At 42.9% G+C, this 26666-nt stretch overlaps 1 protein-coding gene across 4 annotated transcripts in view; it reads right to left on the bottom strand.

Annotated features, from left to right (window-relative positions):
• SORBS3 (sorbin and SH3 domain containing 3) overlaps positions 1–26666 on the bottom strand; it is an 80287-nt gene that overhangs the window by 31997 nt on the left and 21624 nt on the right. For 2 of the 4 annotated variants that reach the window (XM_077919392.1, XM_077919393.1), the window contains exons 2-6: positions 13354–13462; positions 12870–12977; positions 11176–11433; positions 2714–2822; positions 889–1121 (exon numbers count right to left, since the gene is read on the bottom strand). In XM_077919392.1, the coding sequence (XP_077775518.1) occupies positions 889–1121; positions 2714–2822; positions 11176–11433; positions 12870–12908 (639 nt within the window). In that variant the 5' untranslated portion in view covers positions 12909–12977; positions 13354–13462. The remainder of the gene's footprint in view (positions 1–888; positions 1122–2713; positions 2823–11175; positions 11434–12869; positions 12978–13353; positions 13463–26666) is intronic. The other 2 variants (XM_077919395.1, XM_077919394.1) reach the window with 2 other exon arrangements.

Below are 26666 nucleotides of genomic sequence, written 5' to 3'. Positions count from 1 at the left end.
TTTCTTCTTCTTTTCCTAAGTATCTCAGTTGTCAGCCTAGCCATCATTTTGCAACCTCCTCCACAATATCTCACAGCTAGCGTCATTCTAGGGCATTGGGGATAGGATGGGAGAATGGTGCTAACCACAAAAATAGTGGAAAATATTTGGAGAATATTCTGCAAAGTGATCTTTTTTCAGGAGGATGAGAAAAATAAAGTTTTATTCTGAGAAATTTCAGTTCAGCTCTATACTGCAATGCCTCCCACTTCCTCCTCCCCCTCCCTGTGGTGCAGATTCCCTTCTTTTTCCTTGTTGGCCTTTATCTATGATTTCATGTTGCGTATCTGCATATGCGCTCAAATCCAAGCTATGATGGGAATATTAGTTCATGTTAGCCATGGTTAGCAGCATCAGTGCAGACACCAAGCTTCATCCATGGTTAGGCTGACAAGGAAAGAGCAGGCTAGAGCTCCAGTGGAGAAGGGTAGAAAATGGAAGAAGGAGAACACATTCCTAAGTCAGTTTGCAAACTATGCTTTGTACTAAACCACACACGCCATCTGAGCTGGGCCAATGTGCTTTCTTTTCATATTTTTTGGCAACGGGGGAGATTTGTTGTTGCTTTTGTTGCAAACAAGCTCATGGAGGCCACTGGGAACACTCTCGACTTCAGGCCAACCTCCCACATTGTTCCCTTTGATACAGCATTCAGATAACCATTCTTAAGAGGTTCTCACTTAATTGCAGAACCAGCCCAGTTTTCCAAAAGAAGCCTCAAGAGACCATGAGCTCAAATCAGCTTGGCTACAGACTTAAGTACTTAAAGTACATAGCAGAGGAGAGGGGATGCTGAAGAGAGCTTGGATTTTTGCATCCTATTTACATCTGCTTCATCTACAGACTCACCGATCGTGAGGCAATGGGCATCCCAGACTCATCCACTGGTCCAATGCCATCATACTTCACCCAGCGTTTTTCCTTCCTCCGGCCATCTTTTGTCCAGGTGGCGGACCAGCCTGGTTGTGCAGTGCCATTGACAGCTGGGCGAGCAGGTGAACCAGCTGGGTGGGGAGCAGGTGCTGTTTGTGATGTCAGTGGTCTAATTTCTTTAGCAGGCCAGGTGGGATACCAATTATTTGCTGCAAACAGATATGGGCAATGTATAGTGAGCCAGCTCTGCAGGAGGTAAGGTCAGCCAGACCAACATAAAGCAAACACAGCGGTTTACTGGGCTCATGCCATATTAACCACAATAGCCAAACATTTCAAGGCAGCAATATACCTCCAACGAGGATGTGTTGGTGATAAACACAGGGTGGCCATCACCAGCAGAGCCGGCTTGTGGGTTTCCAAGCAGAGGAATCTGGCTAGCTGCTCATGGAAACAAAATGCTAGATATGATGGACCTTGGTAAGACGCAATAAATCAGTCCTTAAGTTCTTATGAATCTAGTAGTCAGATGAGTCAGATGGCTGGAAGATACAATTATCCTGGACATAACACCAGCCTTGTTGTCACTTGCCTGGTTGCCCCAGGCACCTAGAATTTGACCCAGGCAAGTCTGCAGACGGCCAGAAGAGGTAGGGAGCACTCAGCGCCCCCCCCCCCCCGTGTTCCTATGCTGGATGCACAGGAGTTAAAAGCTCCGCATAGAAAGTGCATTGGTGGATGAGAAAAGAAACCCTTGTTTCTAGTATATCAAATGTTTTACTTGCCAGCCTCTCTCATGAATAAAAAGCAGATGAATAAACGTTTTTGCAGGCTAGTGACTGTTGGGGGGACTAATTTACAAGGCTGGCTGACTCCATGTGTTTCCCAGTAAAAACCAGCCCTAATTCTGTTTCTGCTCCCACCAGATGGGAATTTTGCCCCAGCCAACTGGTCTAAAAGGGGAGTTTAGACATGCTGTTGAACATACAAGCTGGTGCTTCCTCCTCCGCGACATAATTCTACAGCCAAAGGTTACCTGACCAAAGTCCCATGAGATGTCAGCTCCTCCACTGATGGGAGCACAGTAGGGGCATTGCTAGACACTTAAGAAGGATTCAGGGCATGTGGCCATAGTCACAAAATTTCATAAGCTTTGCATATGTATAGACACATATTTATACATGGAGACATATGGATATACATTTAGAATTTAAATGTCACAGAAGGCATGTCAATTAATTATCCATCTAAAAGATCAGGTCAAATTAATTATTCATAGCACCCCAGCCCAGATCACTCCAAATAAATTCCCCTTCAATTCAATTACTTCCAATTTACGGTATTTATCAAAAAATCCTGCTCTGAATCAATTCAATTCCCCTTCAATTAGATCCATTCATTGGGCTGTAGCTAATGCTAGTCCTACTCAAAGTAGACCCATAGAAATTAACAGACAAGGCTAACTTAGGTCCATTAATTTCAGTGGGCTTACTCTGAGTTGAATATGATCCATTATCTCTAGATAAAGCCATCTTACATTAATTTACTCTTCCGGATTGATATCCTACACCTGCAAGTCGATCTCCCCCCTGCCCAGTCCTTAGAAAAAGATGTATGGCCCACAGACTCCCCCCCAGGAGCACTGTGAAAGCAGAGAGTGGGAAGCTGGGCTGAGTTTCAATCAAACACAAAGGCCCAAGCGAATGGGCAGCACAGGAAGCGAAGAAGGCAAAAGGCCACCAGGTGTCCATTCTCTTGCCAAGAAGAAACCACTAGTTCCTCCATATTTGGCTAGAGTTACCTGAGGTTGTTTTCCACGGCTGAGAGATCCCATTGTGCACAGTGCGGGGGGCTGTGTCGTGGAACTCAAAATTCAAGGTGTTTGAACCACAGTTACGAATCACAGGAATCTGCAAGCAACAGCACAAGCCCATTAGTTTCACCTCAGTTTTAAAAGCACCAGAAAAGGATTCCAATCGAAATGAGACTTCTCACATTCTTCATAAATATCACCCTTGGAAGGTTCAGGAGTTCCATGTATTGATAAGATAAATTTGTTCTTGTAATCTTCAGAGAGTGGGACATCTATCCCGCTATCTTTTGAGACTTTTTGTTCCAAAAATGCAAATGAAAGAGATAAGTTTTTCTCCCTCTTTGCAAAACTGTCCTCTCCCCTCCTCAGGATTCAGCAACTGGCATTCAGAAACAAACTGCCTCCAAAAGATTGTTGTATCTGAATGTCTAGAATAAAATTGTTAGAAAATAAATCTAAAAGTAATGATTAACCCAACTGCAAATTGGCTTTAGCTGCAAAAGAAAGGGTAGAATTAATATTGATATTTGCCCTTGAATTTCTTTTATCTCCGTCTATATGTATGTTGTCTGATTTTTTGTTGTAACTGAAGTTGTTACTGTCTGGAATAATAAACTATTTTGACTTATACCCAGTTTCACTGAGAAATTGGGCACCTAATAAACTAGAGGCATGGTGAATTCTTTTGATTGTTCTTACTGTGTTTTGCATTAAAATGTGTAAGCCACTTTGAGGATGGGGACTTTTTCGAGGAAGAAAGGCAGACCAGGGCTTGAAAGAAGTGAAACAAAGCCACAGTAACTACCTGAGAAAGGACTGTTCTCTGGTTGTGAATCTGGGGGCACAGAACAGTTTTCTGGGACTGTTAACTTAGGATGAATGTGGAGATAGTAAATCTGCCAATGGGAGTTGTAGTCCAAAACATCTGGAGGACCTCCAGTTGGTGAAAGCTCATTTAGGCTGCCGAGTTTAAAAAGTCTACCTTGGTCCCAGCCGTACTGGTACCACAAAAGGCGGAAGCTGAAAAGTTTGCAGAGGAAGATATGGCAGCAGGAGGATCCAAAGCAGTTTTGAAACAAATTTTGGAACAACTGTCAACTTTGAACCAAAAGGTGGACAATCAATCTTTAAAAATAGACCAAGCTACATCCTCGATTCAGAAACTGACGGAGCAGGTTTCCCAGCATACACAAGCAATTGGAAACCTACAAGGAGCAACAGCTGAAAATCGTCAACTAGCTGGGGAAGCCACTCAAAAAGCTGAGCAAGCGATAAAGGAGGTCGAGGAGATCAAGGGAGAAGTCAAGCCTCTGCGTAAACAGATTGGTGAACAACAAGCCTACCTGTCAATGGTGGAATTGAAAAACCGTGAGAACAACCTCAGACTTAGAGCGATTCCAGAACTGGAACAAGGAGATTTGAGTGGTTATCTGACAACAGAATTCTCCAAGTCCTGGGGTTTAAAAGAGGATACAGACTTCAAAATTGTATCGGCATTCAGACTGGGAAGACTGGTAAGGAAGGACAGATCCAGGGACTGTTTGATAATTTTGAGAACAAGAGAGGAGAGAGACAAGATATTAGGCCTTCACTTTAAAAATTCACTTGAAATACAGGGTAAAAGGGCCGAGATTTACAAAGATATACCGAAGCAACTATTGGACCTTAGAGCGGCCTACACAGAACTGGCAAAACTGTTGAGACAAAACGGAATTCCTTATAGGTGGGAATTTCCACAAGGACTATCTTTTACCTATAAAGAAAAGAAGGTCAAAATCAAATCGACAGAAGACCAGCAAAAGTTCCTACACGAACACGGAGAAGACCTCCAAAAAGGAGCTGCAGCAGCTTGGCCGATACCGGGCCTAACATCTGGAGCTGGACCATCGCCCATACCCTCAGGAGCAGAAGAAAAGAAGGAGACCCCACAATAAGACCAACAAATTAGTACAGGATGTCTCCGCAGCTATTAAGTTGGAATATAAATGGTGGAAATTCCCCGGAAAAAAGAAGGAAAATATTTCACATCTTGAAAAAAGAACATTTGGACATTATTTGTTTGCAAGAAACCCATGTGACTAGGCTCCACAGGAAAGTACTAATTAACAAAAGATTGGGCCAGGAATTTATTTCATCTGACAGAGTCAAGAAAAGAGGAGTGGTAATCTACGCAAAGGAGAGCCTTTCACCGAAATTTTTATTTAAAGATGAACAAGGAAGAATCTTGGCGATCGAAATTCAGACACAGGGAGAAAAATTCCTGATATTAGGAATATATGCACCCAACGACGGGAAATCGGAATTTTTTAAGAAGCTGCATGAGATTATGCTGGACTATTTGGATTATTCCAACATCATTATGATGGGAGACATGAATGGGGTGGTATCTACAAATATGGATAAGTCACAAAACCAAAATTTGTCAAAAGATGGCAGACTGCCAAAAACTTTTTTTGAACTTACTGACAATATGGACTTGATTGACATATGGAGGACAAAGAACCCCTTAGGTAAAGAAGGAACTTTCTTTTCTGAGGCCCACCTGTCATGGACAAGGATCGACCAAATCTGGACAACTAGAGGGCTGGCACCTAAGACTAGAAAAGTGGAAATCTGCCCAAAAACCTGCTCCGACCATAACGCCTTGAAAGTGGAATTGAGACTTACTCCAACCGGTTCCTTCAGATGGAAAATGAATGACACCTTACTAAGAGATCAGGAGGTGGTGAAGAAGGCCCCAAAAACCTTAATAGATTATTTTGAAATAAATTTGAATACTACGGTAGAAAAAAGAACCATCTGGGACGCAAGTAAAGCAGTTATGAGAGGGTTTCTGATACAACAAAATACGATCAAGAAAAAACTCTGGAATGGAAAAAAGGAGAAGATACTGGAGAAGATAAGAGAAGGAGAGAAAAAAATGAGAATTAATCCAAAATCGAAGGAGGTGCTGAGAGAAATTAAATTCCATCAAGCACAATATTCGAAATTGATAAATCAAGAGGTTGAATGGAAAATTAAACAAATGAAGCAAAAATCGTTTGAATCAGCAAATAAATGTGGAAAGCTGCTGGCATGGCAGTTGAAAAAGAGACAAAAACTGAATACAGTTACAAATCTAGAGATTGAAGGGAGAATTGTTCAGAAACCGGAAGAAATTAGAAAGTGTTTCCAGAGATACTTTAAAGAACTTTATGCACAGGGGCCTCAGAAAGAGTTTGAGATAGACCGATTTTTAAAAACCAATGGACTACCAAAAGTAACTCAGGAGAAGAGAACAATCCTGAACTGTAAAATAACGCAACAGGAAATTGAAGGTGCCATTCAGAACATGCAACTAGGTAAGTCTCCAGGCCCTGATGGACTTACCTCCAAATACTATAAGACTTTGAAAGACTACTTGACACAACCTCTGATGGAGGTATGTAACCAGATTATGGAGGGGAAGAAGGCACCGGAGTCATGGAAAGAAGCCTTCATCACATTGATTCCAAAAGTGGAAACTGAAAAGACTCAACTTAAGAACTACCGTCCCATCTCACTCCTAAATGTGGATTACAAATTTTTTGCGGATATTCTGGCAAGTAGACTTAAAAAAGTTTTGAATGAAGTAATTCACAAAGATCAGGCCGGCTTTCTCCCTGGTAGGCACTTGTTTGATAACACTAGGAACATTATCGATATTTTGGAACTTTTACAAACAAATATCAACACGAGAGCAGTGTTAATTTTCATTGATGCGGAGAAGGCCTTTGACAACATTTCTTGGATGTTTATGAAGAAGAACTTGGAAGGGATGGGAGTGGGACGGGGGTTTGAAAATGGTATAGAAGCAATTTATTCAGAGCAAAAAGCCAAATTGATAGTGAACAATGTGGTGACAGAGGAGTTCAAAATTGAAAAAGGGACATGACAGGGGTGCCCACTATCCCCTCATTTATTTATTTCAGTACTGGAGGTCCTTCTGAACATGATTAGGGAGGACCGGCTGGTGCAAGGTATACAGGTCGGAGTGAAACAATATAAATTGAAAGCATTTGCAGATGACTTGGTTTTAACATTACAGGAGCCAGTATCTAGTACAAAAAGAGTTCTAGAACTGATTCATGAATTTGGTCGGGTGGCGGGATTTAAGTTAAACAAGCAAAAGACCAAGGTTTTGGCTAAAAATTTGACACACACAGAAACAGATGGGTTCCAGAAAGAAACAGAACTAAGTGTTGTTAAAAAAGTGAAATACCTAGGGGTTCATTTGACTGCCAAAAAATTGAATTTATTCAAGGACAATTACGAAAAATGTTGGTCGGAAATTAAGAAGGATTTGGAAATTTGGTCAAGATTGAAACTTTCCTTGTTGGGTAGAATTGCAGCTATAAAGATGAATGTATTGCCGAAAATGCTATTTCTGTTTCAGGCCCTACAGATCGTGGACAGAGTGGAATGTTTTGGAAAGTGGCAGAGGGATATATCTAAGTTTGTCTGGCAGGGCAAAAAGCCCCGAATAAAGTTTAAAATACTAACTGATTCGAAAGAAAGAGGGGGGTTTGCCCTGCCGGACATGAGGTTGTACTATGAATCTGCAGCCTTCTGCTGGTTGAAGGATTGGTTTTTGCTGGAGAACACTGATGTCCTGGATCTGGAAGAGTTTGATAATGCTTTTGGTTGGCATGCATATTTGTGGTACGACAAGGTTAAAGCTCATAAACTCTTTAAAAACCATATTGTCAGAAGAGCAATTTTTGCAGTCTGGTTAAAATATAAAGACTTACTGGAGAGCAAGACCCCGAGGTGGCTATCACCGGTAGAGGCCAAGGCTAGAAAAAGACCCAATATGGAGGCCTACTGGCCAAAATATTGGGAAATAATTGAAAAAACTGGAGACAATTGGAGGCTGCAGAGCCAAGACAAGTTAAAAGATAAGGTGCGGGACTGGTTACACTATGCTCAAATCCAAGAGGTGTTTAAAATAGATAAAAAAGTTGGTTTCCAAGTGGAAAAATCGAAATTAGAGACAGAATTGTTAGAACCAAAAACTAAGATATTATCGAAAATGTATAATTTGCTGCTTAAGTGGAATACACAGGATGAGACAGTTAAATCTGCCATGATAAAATGGGCACAGGATATTGGACACAACATTATGTTTGAAGACTGGGAAAGGTTATGGAACACCGGTATGAAGTTTACGGCATGTAATGCCTTGAAAGAAAACATTATGAAAATGATATACCGGTGGTACATGACCCCAGTCAAGCTAGCTAAGATATACCATCTGTCTGATAATAAATGTTGGAAATGTAAGGAGGCAGAAGGGACATTCTTTCACCTTTGGTGGACCTGCCCAAGAGTGAAAGCCTACTGGGAAATGATTCACAATGAGTTAAAAAAGGTATTTAGGTATACCTTCCCTAAGAAACCAGAGGCCTTCCTATTGGGCATGGTGGACCAGAGGGTGTCAAAGAAGGACAGAACTTTGTTTATGTACGCTGTCACAGCAGCAAGAATTCTTCTTGCAAAGCACTGGAAGACTCAAGATCTACCCACGCTGGAGGAGTGGCAGACGCAGTTGATGGACTATATGCAACTAGCTGAAATGACTGGCAGAATCCGAGATCTGGGAGAGGAAACAATGGAAGAGGACTGGAAAAAATTTAAGGACTATTTGCAAAAACATTTTAAGTTGTATGAATGTTAAGAAATATGCACGATTAGGAAATTTTTGCTTTAGCAACTTGATTAGGTAAACTGAAAATTAAGACAAGAAAAGAGAGGTGGTAACATGAATCAACTTTATTATGTTAATTTTAAATGTACAAAGATTGGGATATGAGATTGTGAATTCGGAAACATAATAACTGAAAGATACAGTAAGTTAAGAAACAAGGTAACAAATTGCTGAAACTTTTATTGCAAAGAACGCAGGGTCTGGAGGATGTGGGGAAGTCCACCTGGAATACTGAAAAAACTATTGAAAGTTGAACAGAAATAACCTTTACTTTTTTGTTTTTTATTACTTTTTTTGTATTTGTTTCTTGCACTTTCTTATTGTTATCTTGTGTTTATGAACCTAAGAAAAGAAACTCAATAAAAAATATTTATAAAAAAATAAATAAAAAGTCTACCTTGGTCAACAAAATGGTTACCCGGACAGCCTCATGCAAGCAAAACCAGCAATGCTTAATTCCTGCTCCCAGTGGACCAAGGATCAATGTACTAATGAAACCTACACCAGCCCATGATGAAAACCAATTCATTAATACAATCAGCCATAATTAGTCAACCTCTTCCTTTTCAGGAACCTAGTCTAGGGCACACAGACTTAAAACAACTTTGCAGCCTGCAGCTCCGATATGGAAAAGAAATGATGAGCAGTCAGCTGTCCAGGAGCCACAGAGAGACTTGAGAACACAACCCCTTTACTAAAGCCTTGTAAAACTAAAGTACTCTTTCCTATTCCTTATTTTATAAAGAAATCACTCGCTGTGAGTCTTTTAAAACAATTCAGTTTAAAAACAAATATACAACCACTTTACCTGAACCAGTTTTTCCAGAGGCACTGCTTAAATTAATTAAACAGTCTTACATACTATCTGTTGTTTTTGTCTATGGAAAACAGGGGTGCCTGGTGTGCTCTGGTCCATGGGGTCACGAAGAGTCGGACACGACTAAACAACTAAACAACAACACATACTATCTAACAGTGGTACCTCAGATTAAGAACTTAATTCGTTCTGGAGGTCCGTTCTTAACCTGAAACTGTTCTTAACCTGAAGCACCACTTTAGCTAATGGGGCCTCCTGCTGCCGCCGTGCCACTGGTGCGCGATTTCTGTTCTCATCCTGAAGCAAAGTTCTTAACCCGAGGTACTATTTCTGGGTTAGCAGAGTCTGTAACCTGAAGCGTCTGTAACCTGAAGCATCTGTAACCTGAAGCATCTGTAACTCGAGGTACCACTGTACTAATGGCAGCTTTCCTGGGGGAAGCAGAGAGGAAAGTGCAAATCCTTATTGGACTCCCTCCAGTAATGCTGTCTGTCCCGTCCCCCCCCCTTTTTTTAAGAAGCATGAAGTGCAGTCACCCTTTCTCATTATCGTCTAGTTCAGTGTTTCCCAACCTTGGGCCTCCAGCTGTTTTTGAACTACAATTCCCATCATCCCTGACCACTGGTCTTGCTAGCTAGGGATGATGGGAGTTGTAGTCCAAAAACAGCTGGAGGCCCAAGGTTGGGAAAGTTTGTCCCTGATGAAGTAACCTGTCAGGCAGCACAAAAAAGAAGTGCAAGACCCTGGGGAGGAGAAACACGCAGAACATTTGCCTGGAACTTGAGGCCCTTCAGAAACTGCTCCCCTGAGTTCCAGCCAGCATGGCCCTGGGTCCTGAACCAGGAAAGTCATAGTTCAGTGGCATTTAAAGGGTCGCAGGTTCCCCACAGTTAGCACATCCAGAGAATTAAACCTGCAGGGTTAATTGCTTAATTATTTCCAAGGATTTCCTCCTTATATCCTTTGAGAAACACCTGCTTCTATTTATCTTTATGATGTGAATACAGGCAGATGTGCCCTTTGGCCTTTCTGTCTAGGCTTATAAGTTCCCTGCTACACATGTTGCTTTATCAAATATTAGAGTGTGAAGGCCAAGCTACCTGCTATACAAAATTACATGCAACTTTCCCCCCATCTTTTCTTTTGACTTGGCAAACAGTCACTGGAAGCTGCAGGCCAGGTGCTAAGAGAAAATGGGCAGCTGGGATGGTTTAGGACCTAACCAGATAGGATGTTGACTGCGTGAATGAAATTAACTTGCATAATTTTATGGGATCTTCCACCAGCATGCAAATAGTTGTGCCTCCGTTTGTGGGAGGGGTGTGTTGTTTTCATTGGAACTATGGTAGGTCTAAGCCTCTAAGGTTTAGACCCGTGTTTCCCAAACTTGGGTCTCCAGCTGCTTTTGGACTACAGTTCCCATCATCCCTGGCCACTGGTTTTGCTAAGCTAGGGATGATGGAAGTTGTAGCCCCAAAACAGCTGGAAACCCAAGTTTGTGAAATACTGGTTAGACTAAGGGTTAGATTCCACGTACCCATCTTCCCATCCCCTGCTCTGCCCAAACTGGGGTTCCTAATTACAAAACAAAAAAATGTGCATGTTAATTTTATTCACACAATGAAGTTCTGTGACTGCCTCTAGCATCTTTGCTGCACTGATTCTGCTGAAAACGCATCTCTTTACCCTGGCCATTGACAGTTAAGGTCATGTTGTTTTGTGGGACCTGGCTTTTTTGTCGAATTGATACCGTTCTGCTTTTGTTTGGAAGGATTTTCCTTGTTTTTATAACCATATGATTGTTTTACTTGTTTTGTGTAACTGTATGATGATATTGTAGTCACCTGTTCTGGGATCCTGTGGTGAAGAGCAGCTAAGAAATCTTATAAATGAACAACAGTCACTCACTCTGTGCTTCGAGGGAGCCCTCACCATCTGTGGAGTAGATGTGGCCTGAGGAGATACTGGGCTCCTGCTGCTGATGAAAGAGGAGTTTTTCTGGAGGCGTGATGGGATGAAGTCATCCAGACTGAGGCCCAGTGTTTCCTCAGGTGCTCCAGCTCTGGAGTGAGATGGCGGAGAGGTAAAACGAGGCCTTCCTTGTGGGGAAGGAGATGATGAATAGTTTCCTGGGACATGAAGACGATGCTCCGTGTATGTCGCACTCTGCACGGATTGGGAAAAGAGAACGTTCTTTAGGCATTACGACTTGGTGTATACAATCACAGTAATACTGAGGCAACATGTCACCGCCAGGTAAACCCTTTCAGCTCAGAATAAGAGTGGCTGGCGGATAACCTCAGGGCAGGAGCCGGTGGGCTGAGGAGGTCTCTACCTGGGTCAGGAGAGCCTAAGGGAAAAGATTCTGTGGAAGGTCCTAGTTGGTGGGTGGGATTTCCCTCACCTCATCCCACCTCCCTACCAGTCCCCATAGAACAAGGCCTGGGCTCTGCCTCTGTGGCTATCAGAACTGGTTGCACATTTTGCCACGTAACTTTCTTTCTAGAAGGGATAGACACTTTGTCAAAAGAAAGAGCTCAGAGTCTGAGACACCTTTCCAGGAGCACAAGTGAATGCCTTTGCATGTGCCACTTCACTCACGGGCACCAGATTAGAAGCCCTTGGAAGAGGGAGTCAAATTTTGAAATTAGTTGTTGGAAAAAGGGAAAACACACAGGCAGATGTTTGCATAAACTGATTTATGCATAGATAATTTTTTGAAATAATTGTGGTGAAGACTGGACCAGGCAACCCTTATGGCTGCTCAGCCAGGAGCCGACTGCTGCTGGGCAACCCATTCCCGCCCCGTTCTTAAGAGTATTGTTGAAGCAGACACTCCTCGTATCCCTTGGAACCAAGAAGCGTCTTCCAACAGCCCTTCAAAGAGAAGACTGTCCTCTGCAAAGTAGGGCACATTTTGCAGAGTTGCTTACCTGAGGCTGCCTCTGGTTACTGGGATATGGGGTGGGATGCACTTGTTCTGCTAGCCTAAGCATTTACACTCACGCAAAACAACGTTCCCTCACCCCCTCCTCTCTGTGTCCTCTCCAATCCTGCTCAAGCACAGATCTAGGGGGCATGCAGACGGGGGGTGGGGGGTGGAGAGTTCCACTGCACAAGCATAAATCCTTGCACTAATAGAACAAGCTACTTAGCAATACAGTCAAACCTCGGTTGTTGAACGTAATCCATTCCAGAAGCCCCTTCGACTTCCAAAATGTTCAACAACCAAGGCACAGCTTCTGATTGGGTGTAGGAGTTTCCTGTGCTCAAGTGGAAGCCACATCGGACGTTTGGGTCTCGAAAAATTTGAAAACCAGAACATTTACTTCCAGGTTTTCGGCATTTGGGAGCCAAAACGGAGGCGTTCAGGAGCCAAGGCTTGACTGCACATGGGATACAACCCACAGGAGCAGAGGAAACTGCCTGTATCAGATTGTTCCATCTGTCTAGCCCAGTACCGTGCCCCCTAACTGACAGCATAAAATCATGGAATTGTATAGTTGGAAGGGACCCCAAGGGCCATCTAGTCCAACCCCCCCTGCAAAAAGCATGCAAGACAGGTGGCCCCTCAAGAGAAGGCCTTTCCCATCAGCTGCTACCTGGTTCTTGTAGCTGGAGATGCCAGGAGCTGAACTCATGCTGCATGCAAAGCTGCTGCTCTAGCACTGAGCTACGGTCTGCTCCACTCCACTCGGTGTTTCTCTCTCCTGAAAACAAGGGATGGAAACAGCACTGCCAATTTAGCTATTCCTCTGCTTTGTGCATGTGATCTACTCATCCGCCCAGGGCTCTGAGCCTCACATTATGACATCCATGGGAATGAGAGAAGCCAATGCCTTCTTTTGGCCCCTAGACAAATGCCTGACCAAAAATCCCAGTGCCTCAGCCAGCAATGGATTAAATCCCTGCCTTTATTTACAAGAGACATCAACGGCTCCCCTGGGATCTCCAATCCACACGCCAGACCAATCTGTTCAAAAACATTTCCTGTTATTTAAAGACAGGCACAGCGATGGTAAAAATAATACTAATGTGACTGATAACAGTATCGCTATGAGTTAAAGCATAATAACCAAGGCTCACGTTCAGGGACTGAAGCATCCCAGATCTGGAGTTCTGAAACGTCAGCAGTGCCTGTCACATGCAGATGCTTCCCTCGAAGAGGCAGCCGTCAGCTCAGGGTTGCTGTTTCCTAGGCAGGGAGAGGAAAAGAAAGGCATGATGGAGTTGCCCTGGAGCCCAGCCTCTTTACAGCTTCACTTAGTTAGTTCCTTAGCCAGGAATGTGTTCCCTGCTCCACCTGTCCTCACATGCCTTCATTTGTTCACTTTGCTAGGGTTGTCAACCACTGATGGGATGTTTAATTAATTTATCTCCCGCCTCTTAACTAGTAAATTGATCAAGTGTCAAGAAATGTGCATACCACCAAAACCTCTATACAGTGGTACTGCATTTAAGATCAGGAAGAAAACACAGAATTGTTGAAATACTGTTAAAAACAAAAGGCAGTCATAAAACCATAAAAGCAATCAGCAAGCAATAAAAGCAACAACAGGTAATAATATTCAAAATCTAAAACTCAAGAGGAGCAGCATTAAAATTATACACTAAACATGTGGGCCAATTAAGAACTAAACAAACCCTAAACAATACACTAAACACCTGGCACTGAAAACTTATCAGTGGGTGCAAGGCAAGTCACCTTTGGAGGGGGATTCCAGAATCGGAGAGGGGGGGTCATTTGCATGCAAGCGGGAGGGATCTTGGGGGTTCTTCGTGCAGCTCAGCTGGGGGAAGGGAGCAATTCAAAGAAGCCAAGCGAGGAACCAGCTGGTGCAGCTTCTCCTCCCTCTGTGGTATGAGGGGCAGAGCGCAATGGGGTTTCACCTGGCGGTATCTCGCAGGTGAAACAGCCGCTGCTCCTGTGTCCCTCTGCTACCAGTGGCCGATCTTGAAAGCTGTGCTGGTAGCTGAGGAACGCAGGCTCCAGGAAGAGCCTCCTCATGAGCCAGAGGTGCACTGGGGCTTTGCTGAAGCTAGCCAGGTCTCTCCCCTCACTTCCGGGCCCACCTGAGAGGTGCCGGAACTCTGTCCTGGTGCGTTACGGCTGAAAAAAGTCCTAATAATAATAATAAGAGGAAAATGTGAAAATGACTTGAAAAATGATTAAAATAATAATATTTAAACACAACAAAATTCCTAAAATATATTTCTTCTTTGCGAATTGTTCTTGGATGTACAAGACCAGGCTGCTAAACCCTGCTGCAACAAATCTGCCCCACCTTCTGAAGTGACACCGTGTTGATATTGCTCACATCCAGACTTCCGGTCGGTGCCAGCGCTTAATGGCGGTCCTACCTCCGAGCTCCGGAGAAGGACTGCTCCGCAAGTTCGGGTCTTACCCGCTACGGCGAGCGGGGGACCCTTAAAATCTCAGGCGCGGAAGCCTGAGAGCAAGGAGACTCGGTGGGCACCTTTGCGCCCCCCGGTACTGTGAAAGAGCCTTTTTAAAGGCTCCGGAGCGGCATCGGGAGTGAGCGCGGTGCTGAGAGTCGCTACCCAGCCTGCGGAGTGAAGCCGCGTCGCCATTAGCGGAGAGCGCCGATTCCTTCCTGAAAAGAAAATCTGGACTGGATTCCCATGAGTAAGAAGGGAAAAAATTAGGAACCTTTAAAAATTGAAAATTTGGCTGAAAACGGGAGGGCAAAAAATAAGGAAGTCTGCCCCCCCTGGACTGCAGGAATTTAAAGCAACGAAAGACCTCGCTGCAGTTATTAGAGACTTAGTTGCGAACTGTCAACCTGAGCTGTCAAAAGTATCTCTCCCCTCCAGATTGGCAGGAGAAGGGGGAAAAAAAGACAGTCTTGCGAAGATACTTTTAACTTAAAGGGAAACAAAGTTTTTCACTGCTCTGATCCCCGGGACGACCTGCCAGGACTTAACACCGGGAAAACTGTTCTTTAAAATAACTTTGAAGTGGATATAGACTACACCTTAAATGGTGGAAAAATTTTAAGACATTTAAGATTTAAATGGGACTTTGTTACTGATATTGGACTAACCAAATTTAAATTGGAGAAGAAGTTTTATAACTTTAATGGCGGACTTGAGATTTTCTACATCCGGCTTTCTGTCTCTTTGTTGTTTCTAACTTGGAAACTTTTAACTGCTCCCTCTTGAGGGCTAAGAGGGAAAAATTGTAAAGTAACTGACTAATACTGGGATTTTCCATTGCAAGTTTTTCCTGTGAGAACGGCCTTGGGATATGAGTGGCACGGCAGAGGAGATAAGAACCAGATCTAAAGTTAAACAAACACAAAAGAAAAGAGGCTCAATCTCTGGCAACACAGTGCCTGTACCAGACACTGGGACAGCAGCATCAATGGAACCTATGACACAGGCACTGCTTAAAATAAATCAATCCCTTGAGGCCTTAACAAAGCAATCAGCAGAAAATTCAAAGAAATTGACAGAACTTACAGCAAGATTGGATTTGAATACCACATCAGTGGCAACAAATACAGAATCTATAAATAGACTGATTCAGGAATCTTCAGAAACAAGGAAAATTGCAGAGAGTGCAAAATCTGTCGCAGGTGAGACACAGGAAAGACTTGTGCCGATTGAGAAAAAGGTGAATGAGCATGAAGCGGCCCTCTCCTTACTGGAATTACAACGGAAAGAACGAAATCTGAAATTTAGACAGGTTCCAGAGAAAGAAGAGGACAATCTGGCGGAATTTCTCACAGAGGCAATTCTGGAAAATTGGCAAGAAGATCTGGAGGAAGATGAAGTGGGGATAACAACTGCTTTCAGACTTGGTAGAAAGCAAAGCAAGAAGTCAAGGGATTGTCTGATCACCTTTAGAACCAAAGAGGAAAGAGACAAGATACTGAACCTTCATTATCAAAAAGCTTTGGTGATTGGAAACATTCAAGTCCAAATCTTTAAAGACATCCCTAAATACATCTTGGAAGTGAGGACCTTTTATAGAGATCTTGCCAATTTGCTGAGGAAGAACTTCATACCCTTCAGGTGGGAATTCCCACAGGGGTTGTCCTTTAACTACAAAGGGAAGAAAGTAAGAATAAGAACAGTACAGGAGAAAGAGTACTTTTTGGAGAGAAACCTAGAGGACCTACAGAAAGGTACGGTGGATCCGGCAAAAGAAGGGCAAGGATTAACACCAGAAGGAGGAGGGCTAACAGACATTGCAAATCTATCATTTGGACTACCACAACTGCCAACTGAAGAGGAAGAAAAACTTGGAGCAGTCGGAGGATCAAACATCTAACAAACAAAATGTCTCTGCAACTTCTAAGCTGGAATTGCAACGGTTTGAACCATCCCAGAAAAAAACGACAGGTTTTCCACATTTTGAAAAGGGAACAACTGGATCTGATATGTCTACAGGAAACTCACATAACTAGAGCACACAGGAAATTGTTGGTGAACAAAAGACTGGGACAAGAATTTATATCTTCTGATAAAGTAAAAAAGAGAGGAGTAGTGATTTATGCAAAGGAAAAATTGGACCCAAAGTTAAAATTTAAGGATGAAGAAGGAAGATACCTGGCAATTGAAGTACAGATCCAGGGGGAAAAATATTTGATAATTGGAGTATATGCACCAAATGATGGGAAGGCAGAATTTTTTAAGAAGTTGCATGAGACTTTACTAGATTATCTTGACTGCAAAATAATAATGATGGGGGACATGAATGGAGTGGTTTCTACAAACATGGACAAGGCACAAAGACAGACAATATCTAAAGAAGGAAGATTACCAAAGACTTTCTTCGAGATGACGGAAAATATGGACTTGATTGATATTTGGAGAACAAAGAATCCTCTCGAGAGAGAGGGAACTTTTTTCTCGGAATCTAAAATGACATGGACGAGAATCGACCAAATCTGGGTATCTAGTGTGATGGCTACAAAGATTAAAAAAGTAGAAATCTGCCCAAAAACCTGCTCCGACCATAATGCCGTAAAGATGGAAATGAAAATGACAACAACTGGATCCTTTAGATGGAGAATGAATGACTCCCTATTTAGAGATGAACAATTTTGTATAAAGGCCCTAAAGACATTGAAAGATTACTTCGAGATAAATTTGAGAACAGATGTGGAAAAAAGAACAATTTGGGACGCAAGTAAAGCTGTGATGAGAGGCTTCCTGATACAACAGAATTCAATCAAGAGGAAAAAGCAAAATGAAAGGAAAGAAAGAATTTTAGAAAAAATGAAGGAAGGAGAAAAGAAACTGAGGTCAAAACCAAAGTCTCAAGAAATTTTGAGAGAAATAAAATATTATCAGACGCAATATATGGAACTGACAAATCAAGAGATAGAATGGAAAATCAAACAAATGAGACAAAGGACTTTTGAGTCTGCAGATAAGTGTGGGAAGCTCCTTGCATGGCAATTGAAAAAGAGACAAAAATTGAACACAGTTACTTGTTTGGAGATAGAGGGAAAGAATGTTCATAAGCCAAATGAGATAAGTAACTGTTTCCAAAGTTTTTTTAGGAAATTATACACACAAGGGCCAGTAAATGAACAAGAAATAGAAGAATTTCTTAAAAATTATGGACTACCGAAAATTCCAGAACAGGGCAAGTTGATTTTGAATGAGAAAATAACAGAACAGGAAATAGAGGAGGCCATACAAAAGGCACAACTGGGAAAGTCTCCAGGACCAGACGGACTGACGGCTAGATATTATAAAGCTTTGAGAGAAGGTCTAGTGCAACCACTAAAAGAAGTTTGCAATGAAATATTGGAGGGGAAAAAGGCACCTGAAACGTGGAAAGAGGCTTTTATCTCACTTATACCAAAGACCGAGACTGAAAAGAACCAGGTTAAGAACTACCGCCCGATATCATTATTAAATGTGGATTACAAAATTTTTGCAGACATTTTAGCAAAAAGACTGAAGAAAGTATTGACAGGTGAGATTCATAAGGATCAATCTGGCTTTCTCCCGGGTAGACACATGTCTGACAATGTGAGGAACATAATAGACATTGTGGAACTGTTGGAAATGAACATTAACAGAAAAGCGGTTCTGATTTTTGTGGACGCGGAGAAAGCCTTTGACAATATTTGTTGGAGTTTTATGAAAAAGAATCTCCAAGGGATGGGGGTAGGCCAAGGTTTTGAAAATGGTATAGGTGCAATTTACTCTGAGCAGAAGGCAAAGCTAATTGTGAACAATGTGGTAACGGAAGAGATAGCCATAGAGAAAGGAACACGACAGGGATGTCCTATTTCCCCCCTACTTTTCATACTAGTTCTGGAGGTTTTGTTAAATATGATTAGAAAGGACCAGTTGGTTAAAGGAATTCAGGTCGGAGTGAAAGAGTATAAATTAAGGGCATTTGCAGATGACCTAGTTTTGACTTTGCAACAGCCAATCACTAGTACAAAAAGAGTTTTAGAATTGATCGAGATATTTGGTCAAGTTGCAGGATTTAAGCTGAACAAACAAAAAACTAAAGTATTGGAAAAAAACCTAACAAATGAAGAAAAAGAGACATTCCAGAATGAAACAGGTTTGGAGATAGCAAAAAAAGTGAAGTACCTGGGGGTGAATTTGACATCGAAAAATGTGAATCTTTTTAAAGACAATTATGATAAATGTTGGACAGAAGTTAAGAAAGATTTAGACATATGGTCAAGGCTGAAACTTTCCTTGTTAGGCAGAATTGCTGTTATCAAAATGAATGTATTGCCTAGAATGTTATTTCTGTTTCAGACATTACAAATAATAGACAAGATGGACTGTTTCAAGAGGTGGCAGAAAGACATATCGAAATTTGTTTGGCAGGGCAAAAAGCCAAGAATAAAATTTAAGACATTAACAGATGCGAAAGATAGAGGGGGTTTTGCCCTGCCGGACTTAAGACTCTATTATGAATCAGCAGCGTTTTGCTGGTTGAAGGATTGGCTGCTCCTCGAGAATACAGACATTTTGGACCTTGAAGGATTTGACAACAGATTTGGCTGGCATGCATATATATGGTATGACAAGGTAAAATTGCATAAAGGTTTTAAGAACCATATGGTGAGGAAAGCTCTGTATAATGTTTGGATTAAGTATAAAGACCTGTTTGAAAGTAAAACCCCCAGGTGGTTGTCACCAATGGAAGCAAAAGAGGTGAAAAAATTGAATATGGGTTCTAATTGGCCTAAATATTGTGAAATTATAGAACAAGACGGTGAAAATGTAAAATTGCAGAGTTTTGAGAAACTGAAATTTAAGGTGAGAGATTGGTTACATTATCGACAGATAAATGAAGTATTTAAACAGGACAGAAAGAAAGGCTTCCAGGTGGAGAAGTCAAAATTAGAAACAGAACTGTTAGAACCCAATACTAAAAATTTGTCAAGAATGTACAACTTGCTGTTGAAATGGAATACTCAAGATGAAATGGTGAAATCTAATATGATTAAATGGGCACAGGACATTGGGTATGACATTGAATTTGCAGACTGGGAGCAGTTATGGACCACTGGTGTTAAATTTACGGCATGCAATGCCTTAAAAGAAAACATTATGAAAATGATCTACAGGTGGTACATGACTCCTGCTAAGTTAGCAAAGATCTATCATTTGCCCAATAACAAGTGTTGGAAGTGCAGTGAAACGGAGGGAACCTTCTATCACCTTTGGTGGACCTGCCCGAAGATTAAGGCTTTCTGGGAAATGATCTATAATGAAATAAAAAAAGTTCTGAAGAGAACGTTTGTTAAAAAACCAGAGGCCTTTCTCTTGGGTATGGTGGGCCAAATGGCGCCAAAGAAGGATAGGACATTTTTTATGTACGCCACCACAGCAGCAAGAATTCTTCTAGCAAAGTATTGGAAGACGCAGGATTTACCCACGTTGGAAGAATGGCAGACGAAGGTGATCGACTATATGGGACTGGCAGAGATGACTGGCAGAATTCGAGACCGGGGGAAAGAGGCGGTGGATGAAGACTGGAACAAATTCAAAGTTTATCTTAAAAACTGTTGTAATTTGGAAAATTAGGGGCTCAGAGTTATAAGAGATAAAGAACTACAGTGGTATTAATAATTAACTGAAGTTAAATACATGAAATATATTTAAGTTATGATCAGAGGGTTGCTGAAAAATCTTGAAACAAGAATGCAGAAAAGGGGTGGTATGGGGAAGTCATGTTTTTGTTTGTTTATGTCTATGTTTTTGTTTTGTTTATTCTTTATCTATGGAAAACTAATAAAAATTTATTATAAAAAAAAAAAAAAAAAGATATTGCTCACATCCACACCATACATTTAACTGCTATGGCTTCCCCCAAAGCATCCTGGGTGGGGTTAAGGGGGCTCAGAACTGTAACTCTGTGAGTGGCCAGCTGCATTTCCTAGGATTCTTTGGGGAACCAGTCGGAAACAGCTGCAGCTCTGACCCAATCGGATGCTAGTCACAGAGAAGTGGAAGCCAACTTTCTCCATCTATATAGGAAGCTGCCTTACTATCTAGACCAGAATTGCCTAAGACTGGCTGTGACACTCTGGGATTTTCAGACAGAACGGTCTTCCCCAGCACCTGACCTTTTAAGTGGAGATGCCAGGGACGGAAGCAGCAACACAAAGTAGACAGTACTGCCTCCATCAGGATCCCTCTCTTTCAACCATTCCCACCTGCCTCTGTGGCACAAAGAAGAAGCTGGCTCGGTCCACCCAGTCAGGAACCTCCTGCCCCTGCACGGTTCCCATTCCAGCTGATTATCATAATAATTACTATTCATGTTAATTTGTTGTTATCGGATCTGTTTATATGATATTGCCATTTTTGCACATTGTTGTTATTCCTGCATTGCAGGGGGGGGGCAGATGACCCCTGGGGTCCCTTCCAGCTCTATGATTATTTTTATTAATTTTGTTCTCTGCTCTGGGATTGAAAATATTCAACAAAGAGCAAACTAGAAATGCTGTTTTGTTTTTTGTTTTTTTTTAAATATCCCCTTCTGCGACAAGATGCTTGAAAGGGTGGAAGTCCCACAAGTTCAATAATGCTTGGAGGAAGCTGATTTTCTTGACTCATTTCAATCCCGTTCCAGGCCCAGTTTTAGCACCAAAACAGCGTCAATCAGGAGAGGGAAGTCTGACATGGCTGGTTCTCCTTGACCTCCCCTCAGCTTTTGATACTATCATCCGGATATCTTCCTGGTCAACAGTATTTTTAAATTCAAGCCCTGACTGCAGAGAAAGAACTGGTTTGAACTCAAAGGTGCTTCAAGGCTGAGCTGCAGTGGGAGAATCAGGAGCACACTTAGAGGGTGCTTTTTATAAAGCCAAGATGCTGCCTCCCTCTATCCCACGGTCAGGAACTGACCAGACTGGCCACTGAATCTTTCTTTGACACTCTGGACAGGACAGCTCCTGGCACCTGAGGGCAGCAGGCCGGCTGAGGAGGTGCAGATCAGGCCTCTGTCCAAAGGCAGTCTCACAGCAAGGGCAGGCTCTGTGCTGGAGAAGGAAGAGATGCGCCAGAAGGAATGGCCATTTGCATGGAAAAGGTCTGGCAAGGGAGCTCGTAACTCCGGAAGCTGTTCCAGGGAGCAACTGGAGCAGGACAGACTGAGCCACATGCTTATCTGCTGGGCGCTTGGGAAACAAAGTCTCATTTCCACAGCTGGTGTGATGCCCACAGAGAGGTTGCTGCCTGGCCCCTTTTCTCTGCCAGTACAGGGCCTGAGTGTGTGCATGTTGGCTCTGTCCTTTCATGGTGGCTGTGGCAATGCAGATGGCTTTGCATTAATACTTCAGCCCCAGACAACGCTCTACAGTTTGCTCGGCTGCATGGCTGCATTCCTGTGGGGGTGCATAAAAAGGGGTTTGGTGGGAGGGGAGGAGCAAGAGTTTATGGGTGGGAGAGAACAAGCTCCAGGAGGCTGCAGCCTGGGCAGGAAGAGATAAGGAAGTTGACGGGGCATCCATACCCACAGCTCTGTGGCAGAATACATGCTCAGCCGCCATCATGTTCACACAGGGCTTAAAGGTCCCCTCACAGAGCCCTGGAGAGGCACTGCCAGTCATTGCAGTCAGTCCTGGGCTGGATGAGCCAATGGCAGGAGCCAGCTCTGTAGGATCTTCAGTGGGGTGGGGTGGGGAGCCTTCAGCCCATGGGCCAACTGGGCCAGTGAGGCTGTTTCCCCAAAGCCACACCTGCCCCTGACATCATCTGTGATGGCAGATAGTTGGGCACCTTGATGCATGTTCCTGACAGTTCCTTGATAAGGGGCTTGCTGTCACCACCAGTCACCGGAATGCCAATCACTGGCACTGCTGACTCCTGCCAAAAGCTGGGCTTGAAGTCCGCACCATCAGCTCAGTGGCTGAGGAAGGGCTGTGGCTCAGAGAGAGGCTGGTTGCAGAGCACATGCTATGCCTGCAGAAGGTCTCTGATTCCATCTCCGAAATCTCCAGATAGGGCTGGGGATATGCCTGCCGGGAGACTCTAAGAGTTACTACCAGTTAGTGCAGGAGAGCCTTCTCCGACCCAGGACCCTCCAGATGTACTGAACTACTGTTATAATTAAAATTATAAAGGAAAGGAAAGCTTTTGTTTGTTTAGCTCAGAAAACATATTGCAGAGGTGACTTGACATCATTTTATATTAAAATTTTATAATATAGTAAAATAAATTACAAAGGGGGCATGATATCATTTGATACATATACCAATGGCCTGTATAATTTTTTTAAAAAAAGAAGAGGGCCACCAGCAGAACATATCCTGCAACTTGTACTATTTTGCTTATTGTTTGTTTACTGTGCTTCTATCCTCCCAGCAGCTCAAGCCTTCCTCCCCCTCTAATATTATCTTCACAACAACCATGTAGCCCAGTATCACTGAGGAAATTTTGTGGTTGAGTGAGGATTTGAACCCAGGTCTTCCTAGCCCTAGTCCAATACCAAGCACAAAACTATACTGTGAGGAGTGGCAAGGAGCAATTCCGCAAACTGACTCCTCCCCTTCTGACAACTAATAACAAACCAGCAATCACTAAGCGCTGCGCACAATGACTAGAAACTTTATCTTCCCTTTAAACAAAAGCAAGATTTTCAAGATTCAGAGCTTTTTCTGAGCTCAGGCAGAATTGAGGCATAAACACAGCCCTGATTATGGTCAGCCAGGGAGGGCTCTGGTCATCCTGTGCTTTAAAAAATAGTGTTATAAGCCTGGAGAGGGCCAAGGATTCCTTAAACTCCTGGGTGTCAGATCCTCCCCCCAAAATTCCTGGTTTTATTAAACATTAGAATTAAGCAAGGCTTGATTAAGCTGCACCAAACATGGAAATAAGCTTATGAGAGGGGCTAGAAGAGCTAGCTGGATGGGTGTCATTGGAAGAATGAAGGCAAATGATGGCCCATCATTAACCCATAAACGAAAGCCACCAATGAGGCAAAAGACACAGAGGGGGAGACCTGGACACAGAGGGGGAGACCTGCCCCAAGCTCTGGGGTTTGGGATGATTCTGTGACCCCCGGGTTTGAGGGTCTATTGCTCTGTTTGTGGGAAGATGCAGAGGGAAAATAATAACATAAGGATCCACAAAAGGGGGGGGGGATTCAAAGGGGTTCGTATTCTGTTTGTTTGTTTGTTTGTAAAACTTAAAATGCAAAAATAAAATTACACACACACACACACACACACACACACACACACACACACACACCCTTTTGCACACCAGTTCTTCAAACAAGGTTGGATGGTGCTACATGCTCTGGCATGGGACTCAGCCTGCAAGATGTTTGCTTCCAAAGGTCTCAAAGGAGGGTGGAAAAGGTCCTTAGTAATCAAAGCACAGCTGGACGCAACTCTAAAACTAAGTTCCATTATGCTACCTCTTTCATTAAACACCCACAAAGCATTTTTGCGAACTGAATAACCCCCCTCCAATCCTGAAAGGGCAATGTTGTCCCCATGGGCCACGACATCAGCCAATAGGAGCACCGCTGCTCCCCACTCCCTTCTTGACATTCACCCGTGGCTTGCAACTCATTAACCAGCAGGTTGAATGATTGGCCAAGGAACACAGCCAGTCAGCATAATCAGCTTTGAAGCCAAATGTCTCCCAAGTTTCCAAACTGCCTGCTTACATGCCCCCAAAGAGAACCGACTTTCACAATTAGAGAGGAGCAGGCAGACACTCTGGCTTCAGGATCCTTGAACACTGTAGGTCAACAAAGAAGAAAAGGATGAGTCACTCCGTGAGAGCACATCCTTCTCAAAGGAAGCTGGTAGGAGAGCCCCTCCACAGAAATAAATCTTGTAACTATAAGATCTCCCCGTCAGTAACATCCTCATCTTCAAGCCTTCCCACACTATCAGATTTTTGCAGAATAAGAGTTATGCTCCATCCACTGTCATTTAATGAAGTGCCACCAGTATATGTGGAACTTTATAAAGTGGCATAACTGCCATGCTATTTTTCTAGACAAAGAGGAGCAGGAACTCACCCTGAACGCCTCCCTTGTTCCCTTAGAATGGCAATGGCGCCCACCTGAGAGGGGCCAGAACTGAGTTCCGGCTGGAAAAAAAGCCCGGAGCATAAGCTGCATGAAATCCCAGTGCTTTTCTCAGACCCAGATAGATTTTCCAAATCTTTCCTACCCATTAGCTCTAACTGAGGATTTCAACCAGTGATATCTAACTACCAACAAACCATCAGCTTAACAAGATTGGTCTCCTAACATTTTGTCCCTGAAAAAATGAAGTGTTTTGTTCTTCCATATTTGTAAATGCAGTGTGCAAAGTGAAGAGGCTTGGGGGAGAGTCTGTGAGATATGGCTGGGGTGCTTTGGCAGGCAGGATGGCACACTCACCAGATGTTAATGATGAGCTTCCACTGGAAATGGATTAATTCAGAAGGTAACAGATTCAAGGAAATTTATGGACCATTTCCTCTGATGCAGTTAGTGCTGAGTGACACAGCCACCACCAACAGCCACGGCTACGCCATTTTGTTTAAAATGTGTTTCTTGAAAGGTCTGTAGAATTATTATTATTATTTAAATCATATTGGTAACTTCATCTAGCTAGATAACGAGCAGTGAAGCTTATTTTGGCCCAGACCACCACAATTTTCTTTTCTGTTTTAATGGAGGATGCACAGACCCTCACTCTTTCCTGTGCTGGGACACACATCCTGCAGTTTAAAAAAACATGGAACAGCAAAAAGACTATCTCCATATATTTTACTTGTAGTGGGATATAACCGTATAGTTGTTAAATAATGATTTTTTGGAATCTCACATAGAGACTTAACTATAATCAGGGCACACATTAGCTAATGATGCTAAAATGCCATTGATCTCAAAAGGCTAAATAATCTGCCACAAAATCTGCAACAGTACAATCAGGCAACACTTTCTGACTGGAGACAGCCACTGCTGCACATACAACAAATGAATAATTTGTTTGCATCACTGTGCAACCTCCCTGCCACACACTTTTCTGTTCTCATGGGATCTATTCTTAAAGCACTTTCCAAACTGCATTAAATTAAGCTACCACGTCCATGCTGTTAAACCCTATGGCCGCAGACCAATGCATCGTGCATTTATTCAGGACTAGAAAGTGGTGCATAGAAGCAAAGCATCAAATTCCCCAGATTGTTGTACTCCTTCACCTTCTGCTTTCTGTTTTCAGCTGCCTGAGAGTCATAGTTTGGTCACTGTGTAACAGCTACATTCCAAAGCAGCGGTTGGGGGGGGCTAACCTGTGGGCCCCCAGATGATGTTAGATTCCAGCTCTCGCCAGCCCTAGACAGCACGGTCAATGGTCAGTGGTAGAGGGAGGCTGAGGTCCAGTAATATCTGAAGGGCTACAGGTCAGGCTCCCCACCCCTGTAATTAACAGAATCATAGAACGTAGAACCATAGAACCATTATCAGTAACGGCCGGTAATGAAAAACAGCAGCGTGCAACCACAGGGTGTTGTAAACAAAAATTGCCCTTTTCCCTTATGGGGTATCCAAGAGCCCATATAGAGTCCTTACATAGGTTCCCTATTGGTAGGAGAAAATAACAGAGGCCAACCAGAGAATATTGAAAAGCAAAGCAGCTAATAAGCTTGATCTTTATTGATCTGTTGCAACAGGGTGCTCCCCTTACACGCAGGAGAGAGGAGGAACCCAGAAAAATGGCATGCAAGGCCTTATAAAGACTTTTGAAATTGCCATCCTCTAGATCAAGACCACCCCCCAGATACATCATACCTACATCACAGAAAAGGCGGTCTAAAACAGAAATTTGAATGTTGTTTATCTCCTGTCTGGCAGGTTACTTGATTGGATTGCCTGGGGAGCCTTGCTAGTCTTTTGTAGAGATAAATACTTAGTTCCTGGGCCATGTCACAGG

Source organism: Podarcis muralis, chromosome 15 (assembly GCF_964188315.1).
Source record: "Podarcis muralis chromosome 15, rPodMur119.hap1.1, whole genome shotgun sequence".
Taxonomy (NCBI): domain Eukaryota; kingdom Metazoa; phylum Chordata; class Lepidosauria; order Squamata; family Lacertidae; genus Podarcis; species Podarcis muralis.
The sequence above is the reverse complement of the archived record's forward strand: the minus strand, read 5'-3'. Positions and strand labels throughout refer to the sequence as shown.